Below are 8,618 nucleotides of genomic sequence, written 5' to 3' on the forward strand. Positions count from 1 at the left end.
ACACACATCCTATCATATATTGGGAACATGTCCCATACTTATTTGTTATTACTCATGGGAGATGTTCCCAATGAACAGTGGATGTGCCTGTGAGGCGCCCATTTGTGAGGAGCAGATCTCGTCACCTTAAAAATACGTTTCACTAGGCCGCCACGTTCCCTCTTATGCCATATCACTGACCTTGGGACAGTTTGACAAACACTGTTAAGATTTCTTAATTGCCTATTCTGTTCATTCAAAATAATCACAGTAAAGGATTTAAACCTCCCTGAAACTCAATCTCAGTATGACCTAAGTATGATCGTTTTTCTCATCTAGAAGAATCAAAATCCACGAGAAAATGAAATGTAGTTTTAGGAGTTGAAGACTGTTTGGTTAAGGCGCCTCTGTTCATGCGTCTTTCTATATGAAGATGAATCGGAAAAAAAGAAAAAAAAACTCCATTTTATGGGCTTTTCGCATTTTTTAGGGACTGCGACTTTCAATGATTAGATATTTTCCCAACCAAATGGGAAAAATTCAAAACACGAGCTACCAAGCTTCTAAAAAGCTGACACAGTGAAAGAGTGAACTCCATCTCAGAGTTGCTTTTTTTTCTACTATTTTTTAAGTATTTTTCTCAACCATAAAAAAGTTAGAAAATCTAACTTGGAATCTATGTCCCATCATTCTTTTTCTTTTGATTAATTACTCGTTCTTAGAAAACAAAGAATTGATTTTCCATACCAATATCCAGTTTTTAAAATTAAAACTTGTTAAAACACCTTTCAGATGTATTGATCTTTAATCAAGTAATTTTAAACTATTGATTAATTTTCATCTTTAATGGCCGATGGTGGAGTTCATTGTAGCCTTGCCGACCCATGTAAAAAGCCTAACTTCCTCGTAGATGTTCTAAATTGAAAATCAGTTTTGTTTTTATTTTCTTGGTCTGGGATCATTATTGTTAAATGAGCAAAGGCGACCCTGTTTAGGTTCAGCTGCGATTTTGAGGATGAGGAAATAGTGAGATATACCAATTGTATGATTTTCCTTCGAAATAATGGGTTTATGTATTTGTTTTGTGGGAGATGACTTTAAATCCTGTTGAGATTATTTTCAGAGAAAGGTTGCGGTAAAGAACAAACAGGGATATTTTAACTGTGATTATTTTAAACCTGGACGGCATATGCAAGTAAAAATGCGTGTGGTCCAATGAAGCTGAACGGGATATACAAGTTAAAATGCGTGTGGTCCAATGAACCTGAACGATGGGATATTTTAACTGTGATTCGACTATGATATGAAAAATATATGATATGGGAAAACGTTTAACTACTCAATTGGAATCATTAATCATTTAAAAAAAAATTGGAATCATAAATAATCAGGTGTTATTTATGGTGTATTTTGATCGGTTAAAACTCTTTCGGTACCATCTCATTTCCGCATCATAGATTTTTCGTGATTATTTTGAACTTGAACGTGGTCGAATGAAATGCGTCTCTAGGACGCTTAGCGAAGTAAAACTCCAGTCCCAATGTATGATGCATCCACGGTAAGTAATCTTCCCGCCAAAGGCCAAAGCTCTATATACTACTCAGCGGCCTATAAATAACATATTCTGTTCGAAAGTTTGAAGAAGCCTCAAACAAACTGCAGTAGTTCTACTTCTACAGCTCTCGCGAAGCGAAAATTTCCTCCCCCCTTCAATCTGACGACTAAAGCGAAAATGATCGAATTCAAGTGAGTATCGTTGTCTTCGCTATTATTTAGTTTCAGTTCTAGACCTATAGAAACTTAATTATATATATATATATATATATTTTTTTTTCTCTCTCTGTGGTTGGAGCTCAGATCCGAAGAACAGAGCCAGCTCCAGCTCGTTGAAAGAGAAGATGTTGATGATGAAGAAGAATTGTTTGAAGCAATCGATAAACGTAAATTATCTAATTAGTTTCATTTTATTTCTGTATTCTACTAGATTTTCGGATTTTACTGTGGTTTTCGCTCATTCGTTTAATTGAGGTTGAATCTATTTGCATTTTTCGTCGGCAGCAGTTATTGAATTTCTCGTTTCGAATTTTATGGAAGACGAGAACGGGAGCTCGATCTCACTTTATTTTCAAAATTCTTCTTAGTTTCGCAAGTAGATGTCGATCAGGATTTTCTCTGTAATTCCATCCATTAATGCATATTCTTAAATTCTAGAAAACTTCAGCGAATTTTGTTCCCTTAATCGTCAGATTTATTTTGCATTAGATCTCAATTCAATTTCTCTTCATTTAATTCTTGGCCATGTAGTGATCTCTCAAGGAATCAACGCTGGAGATGTCAAAAAGCTCCAAGATGCCGGAATATACACTTGTAATGGCTTGATGATGCATACGAAGAAGGTGAGACGATTTTCAATTCAAGTCCACCATCTGTGAAAGTTTTCACCTGTTCTTGATGAAGGCTTCCTGTTTTCAGAGTCTGACAGGGATAAAGGGACTATCCGAAGCGAAAGTGGATAAGATATGCGAAGCTGCCGAGAAGATAGTGGTTAGAGCTCTGGTCTTCGAGAAAAAGAAACGCCAATCCATAGAATCGTTTTGATCTTAAGAATATTCATTTTATTCCCTCTCAAAAACTTGATACACTTTTCTTTCTTCGTTTCAGAATTTCGGTTACATAACTGGAAGCGATGTTCTTCTCAGAGTAAAATCCACGGACCTAGTTGTTTATTTGTTTGTTTTGTTCATTTATTTTCTCAAGTTGCAGAACACTATCATGTGCGTTTTTTGAAACTGGATCTGGAGAGTCGTCTTTCGGAGTTGGAATACGCTTCATAATTTATGTTTCTATTGTGATCATGCGCATATTTTAATACCGTATATTGTGAAAGTGTCTTTTGAAAATTTATTTATGTCCTCAAGATTCAAGAAGAACTGGCAGGAAATTATTTATTTATTTGTTTTTTGTTATAGAGGAAATCCGTGGTTCGAATTACTACTGGAAGCCAAGCCCTGGACGAACTATTAGGCGGTAAATTTTCGTTTATTTGATTTGCTTCCATACAGTGGTATTTTCTATTTACTACCGGACCGGAAGTCAAGTCCTGGACTAACTAATAAGTTTCCTTTTTAAAATTTTGAAGGGGGGATCGAAACTTTATCTATTACAGAAGCGTTTGGGGAGTTCCGGTAAGAAACCTTCAAGCCAACTCGTCTTTTCCCGCCATATAGCTGACATTCGTATTCTCCTTTCTTGTTAGGTCGGGGAAGACTCAACTCGCGCACACTCTGTGCGTTTCCACGCAGGTTTCTTTCTTCCCCAACTCTTGCTAATACGCACTTGAAGTGTAATCTAACCCTCAGTTTTTAGAGTCTGAACCTTTCTTTCTAAACCGTTTTTTTTTTACAGCTTCCTCTAAGTATGCGAGGTGGCAATGGGAAGGTCGCTTACATCGATACCGAAGGAACCTTGTATCCTTTTTCCGTTCGCTTCCTCTCTAACATGCGCTGTTAACTACAAATTTCTAAAGAAAAGGACAAACCATTTAGGTGGCAGCAACGAGGGATTGAAGGTCGTCAGGTGTTTGTATGTTTTCTTCTTAACCCCATGCTATTTACAGTCGACCCGATCGTATTGTCCCCATAGCAGAGAGGTTTGGCTTGGATGCAGGGGCAGTCCTCGACAACGTAAGGCACAAATCTGACGTTTACATGTTATTGTCACCCCCTAATTCAGTTCAGACAGATGCAGTAAATATGAAACCTTCATGCCTCGTCTCCTATCTGGGCAACAGATGCCAGGGGATTGAGGCCATAGCTCTTTTTATAATTGGCATATAGAATTGATGGCTTTTATTGGTTGTGATAATGAATAGATCATCTATGCACGTGCTTACACATACGAGCATCAGTACAACCTCCTCCTCGGCCTAGCAGCTAAAATGTCTGAAGAACCGTTTAGGCTTCTGGTGGGTTTTACTTTGCAGATTGCATGAATGGATGAAGCTTTTAAGGTGCTAATACATATTTTTGGATGAATTTAGATTGTCGATTCCGTCATTGCTCTCTTCCGCGTGGATTTCACAGGAAGAGGGGAGCTGGCAGAGCGCCAGGTTCTCTCTCTCTCTCTCTCTCTCTCTGGCTGTAGAGTGCAAACTTTCCTAATCGTGTTCGTCTTGATGTTCTGTCATTTGGGAATTTGCAGCAAAAGCTGGCGCAGATGCTCTCTCGTTTGACGAAGATAGCTGAAGAGTTTAATGTTGCGGTGTACATGACTAACCAAGGTAATAGTCGCCGATACGCATGTTTGTTGATCCTCTCGTTACTAAAACAAATGAAACCGATTCATCATTGCAGTTATTGCTGATCCTGGTGGGGGTGTATTCATATCGGACCCAAAGAAACCAGCGGGAGGACATGTTCTTGCCCATGCAGCCACGATTAGACTGATGTTTAGGAAAGGCAAAGGCGAACAGCGCATCTGCAAGGTGTTTGATGCCCCGAATCTACCCGAGAACGAAGCTATATCCTCCCCTCCACACTCTTCTCTTGCTGCTAACATTTTTCACAAGCGTATCACTGAAGCCGATTCTCACTGAACACCATTTTCATACTTTCTTCCAACTACTACAACTTGCACAAACATCACTAAACACGATCATATATAATTCGATTTTCCTTGGACTGTGGTGAAAATTGGATAAAAATTATTAAATCGAGTGGATTTTAAGTTTACACATTCCATTTGTTGTTGGTGAGTTTCCTTTACCGAGAGGCACGTTTTTCAGATAACACCGGGGGGCATTTCAGACGTGAAAGATTGAAGCTCAGATCCTCTTTTCTGCTAACAGAAGAGAAGTAAAATAGGCAAAAGCAGGGACTTGTTTTGTTTAGAGCCAGACTGACCATGCAGTATATGAAAGGTATCTTATCTCTTTCCCTGTATGGAAGGAAACTTCTTTTACCTGTTTGATTTTGGCATACAAAATATTGTACCAGAGAGCCACTTGGCTGAGTAACAAAATAGTGATCAATTTCCTTTGATTGGGTAAAAAACTATAGCCCACCGCAGGACCAGTCTAAGGTAATTCAAACTAAACTAAGTATTTTAACAGAGGGCAAGGCAGCAAAAACGTAATATATAGTTTCCTCTCTTTGGTCCCCTTACACCCCGATTGCTTCACTACTGAAAAAACAAAAAGTCAACAATTGATGGAAAATTTGATATTCAAAATGCTTAATAATTACCACAAGCATGATTTCCCGGTAATAACACCTGAACCGAAGTAGCCCCAAGTGCGGTTTAAACTGAAGAACTACTCAACATTGTGATACATTAGACTAGAAAAGATGCATGGTTCCTTTCAATTCCTCGGAGAGGAATACAATGTATCACAAGAGATGTGGCAGAAACCTCGGCCATGCCATTAATGTCACCATGATACCGACAGATTATTGCCAGGAAGCTAAACAAAAGCAAAGTAGAACTGAAATGGAGTAATTCAGTAAATAGTGAGGTCAGTACTGTTCAGACCAATTTGCGGCACTTCCAACCCTTGGCATGTTGCTTTCCTTCTTAGTCTCAGCATCAACTTTGAAAGTCGCACCACAGACCTGGCCAGAACTGTCAATTCTTGGCATTGCCTTCATCTCATTCAGAGGGTGCTCGTAACTCCTCAACCCTCCAGACGACGTGAAGAAGCACCCTGACGAAGATTTAATAAACAAGATTACAGAATAAGCTACAACATGACCTGTAGTCGTAGAGGAAAACCTTACATGTACAAGAAAGATCTGTTTTTAATCATTGTATACCTTTGGGAAATGGTGCAAAAGATTTCCCACAACCTTTTTTCATGGTCTCTTCATCATCTGACAGAACTAGATTGTCATCATAATCGGTCCCCCAGAAGAAGGGAACGCTCCCATCAACATCCTGAGGTTAGCAAAGTTAACCCCAAACAAATTCCTTGTGTCAGCAAGTTACCCACATTTGTGTTAACATCTCAAGTCACCAGCTCCATAGGAAATAAGAATGTAGTGAATATAAAAGCAGAAAAGAAAATAATAACTTCGGCTCAGTTTGGGAAGATTACAAACACATATTTTCAGCGTAAAACCTTGTAATGGATATTTCTAAACTTTGTATTTTGTATACATTTATACCATACATATTTATATTTATACTCTTTCCAATCTGAGCCTAGGTTCATCTGCACTGATGCAAACGGAGTGCGTAAATTGCCTGAGTGCAAAATCTGTTTTACTTTTTCTTTTGATTCTGTCTTGTCTTGTTTGTTTGCCAGAAATAAAATGGCATGGTCCCAAATTTATGTCATGTGAGAGAACGGAGGGAGGATGACATGAAAGCTATTTGTTTGGGAGGGGTAAGGTAGGAGTCAAAATGATGTGGTCCCACTTTATAATGATTATATGAGAGAGAAAGAGAGTAAGAGAGAAAGAAAGAGGGAATTAAATCGCAAAGCTGAAACTGGTGCAAAAATTGTATCCAGTTTAAATCAGTACTGTAAACAAGCATAGGCAAAGCCTAATCAAGAATTGAATAACAAAATTAGTGGGTAGAACCGTAGAACTATTACTCACCGCAGCAACGAAAGTTTGTTTCGAGGAACTGTCATAGAGGATAAAAGCGAACTTCCCATTGAGATCTTTCACGACCTGGTCTGCAGGAAAAGGACCTCTGTCTCTGAGGGTCCTGTAGGCTTCTATTACAATGATGACTTCATTTGCTGTCTTGTTCAATCCGTATTGTTGTTTCAGAAGAGCAATGTTCTCAATATTTCCTTGAAACGTACAGAAGATGTCGTCTATAACAGCAAATAGTCTGGCAGACAAAAAGGGGGAGTCGAGATTACAAATAATTGCTTATGCCTAGCCTGAGTAATTTAAATCTCTTTGATAGACAAGAGATTTAAATTGGAATCATAAATGTGGTAGCGAATCAAGTGTTATTTATCATAAATCAATTTTGATTGATCGAAACTCTTTCGATATCATATCTTTTCTGTATCAGAGATTTTTCCATCTAGGTTCGACTATGATATGGAAATTCCTTTGGGTTCAACATTTACCTTACTTGCGAGAGTAAAAGTTCAAAATAGCCTTTTTACTATTACGTTAGATTATTTTTCATTTTTTCCAGAAACAAAGTGCAAAGTTAGGCAGCTGATCAGGGCAAAATAGATGATATTTTTTAGATTAATTAGGTCTACTAATTCAAAGCCCGAATAATGATATTTGGCATAGATTGATCTAGTAAACAGAAAACCATGCATTACTAGATTTTGTATTGATCAAATATAAAAAAAAAATAAAAAAATACAGTTTTTTATTAATATGGGATGTAAAATATCTAATATGTAGTATGTACGTCTGAATAAAAAAACAAGAGGCAGTGAGTTATAGACAGAATTTTTTTAAGGATAAATTGTCTTATTAGATATCGTTTAATCATCTAAGATCTAGACCCAGATCAATATACATTTCAAAGTAGAAAATTAATGCAAAGAATGGGGACAAGAATAACATTTTGGAGATGGGTCCTCTTATTTGTCCCAAGTCCATATCAATATGTAAAAGAAACTGGATTTTTTACTTTTACCATTTGATTTTTCTGATCTAGAGACAATCACCATTACAAAACAACAAAAATCGAAAAACCCAGAAACTATTTAGAACGCACGTACATGATCGAAGAATCGAATTTTGTGAAAGGAAGAAACGTCGAAGAAAATGGATCTGAAATCTTTACCTTGGGAGGAAAGGATTTTGTTCACCAGTGTAGTAAGCCATGGAACCTGCAGTTCCGAAATTAATGGCGATGGAACCTGGATGAGCAGAGGAGAAATGATGAACCAGGGTCCCATCCTTCAATGCAGAAACAGATTCCGCATGGGGGCAGTTCAGGCCCTCAGGACTCTTGGCAACCGATTTGTCGAACACTGCCAGCATCTTCGCTCCCCTCGGGTTTGGGCCTTTGAATGCAAGGTGATCAATGAGAGTCTGGTTGAAGTGGACAGAGAGAAAGTTCTTAAAACGGTGAAAAACACAGATTTATAAAACTGGGTGTGGCAGTTTCCAGAGTCTTAAAAATCGGAATTTGACATTCTTGAAAGTCTGACGTCTAAACTGAGATGGACGGTTGGAGATTGAGAGGAGATAAGATTCCTAGATTACCCTTTTCACATGGTACCAATTACATGTTACATTCGCTATGATTTTGGCTGGCTGTTAAATGTTAATGGTCAGATAAATGGACGAGACAATTTTATCCGCTTACAAAGCCAAGGCTAAGTTTGTGAGCCTAAAAATCAGCGATTAGTCGAATAATTACTTATTTTAGGCCGGGACCACATATCAATGTTTGAGAAAAAAATAAGCCTAAATTGTTTATTTTCTTTTTGGCAAGGTTTTTACCGGACATGGAACCGTTATGTTCTGGGACCGTTCTAATGCTGAATGATCTGATCATTCGGTTTGAATGGATGACTCATTTTGATTTAAAAAATAAAAAAAAAAAACAAAAATTATTAATTAAATTGATAGGTCGGAAAAAAAATGGTTTTACGATAAAACGTAATTAGTTACCTAACTATTTTTAGGTCAATTTATCTGACCGAACGG

At 37.7% G+C, this 8,618-nt stretch overlaps 2 protein-coding genes across 4 annotated transcripts; one reads left to right on the forward strand and one right to left on the reverse strand.

Annotated features, from left to right (window-relative positions):
* Positions 1-1,575: 1,575 nt before the first annotated feature.
* On the forward strand, positions 1,576-5,086 carry DMC1 (DNA repair (Rad51) family protein). Of its 3 annotated transcripts, XM_010280966.3 has the most exons (15): positions 1,577-1,725; positions 1,837-1,919; positions 2,284-2,375; positions 2,452-2,523; positions 2,641-2,679; positions 2,949-3,006; positions 3,119-3,164; positions 3,236-3,281; positions 3,385-3,446; positions 3,596-3,662; positions 3,851-3,943; positions 4,019-4,087; positions 4,180-4,258; positions 4,332-4,498; positions 4,754-5,086. In XM_010280966.3, exons 1-15 carry the CDS (start codon positions 1,712-1,714, stop codon positions 4,796-4,798), a joined length of 1,032 nt encoding a protein of 343 aa, XP_010279268.1. In that variant the 5' UTR covers positions 1,577-1,711; the 3' UTR covers positions 4,799-5,086. The 3 variants fall into 3 exon arrangements, with proteins under 3 accessions (XP_010279267.1, XP_010279268.1, XP_088751242.1); XM_010280965.3 differs by lacking the exon at positions 4,754-5,086 and having other exon boundaries at positions 1,576-1,725; positions 4,332-4,711; XM_088895116.1 differs by lacking the exons at positions 1,837-1,919; positions 4,754-5,086 and having other exon boundaries at positions 1,604-1,725; positions 4,332-4,711.
* Positions 5,087-5,183: 97 nt separating this feature from the next.
* LOC104613232 (stem-specific protein TSJT1-like) lies at positions 5,184-8,039 on the reverse strand. The gene is made up of 4 exons (XM_010280964.3): positions 7,747-8,039; positions 6,579-6,819; positions 5,790-5,910; positions 5,184-5,680 (listed from the first exon to the last, which is right to left on the reverse strand). The coding sequence occupies exons 1-4, from the start codon at positions 7,944-7,946 to the stop codon at positions 5,493-5,495; spliced, it is 750 nt and encodes a 249-aa protein (XP_010279266.1). The 5' UTR covers positions 7,947-8,039; the 3' UTR covers positions 5,184-5,492.
* Positions 8,040-8,618: the final 579 nt, after the last annotated feature.

Source organism: Nelumbo nucifera, chromosome 1 (assembly GCF_055504915.1).
Source record: "Nelumbo nucifera cultivar China Antique chromosome 1, China Antique-T2T, whole genome shotgun sequence".
NCBI classification, from domain to species: Eukaryota; Viridiplantae; Streptophyta; class Magnoliopsida; order Proteales; family Nelumbonaceae; genus Nelumbo; species Nelumbo nucifera.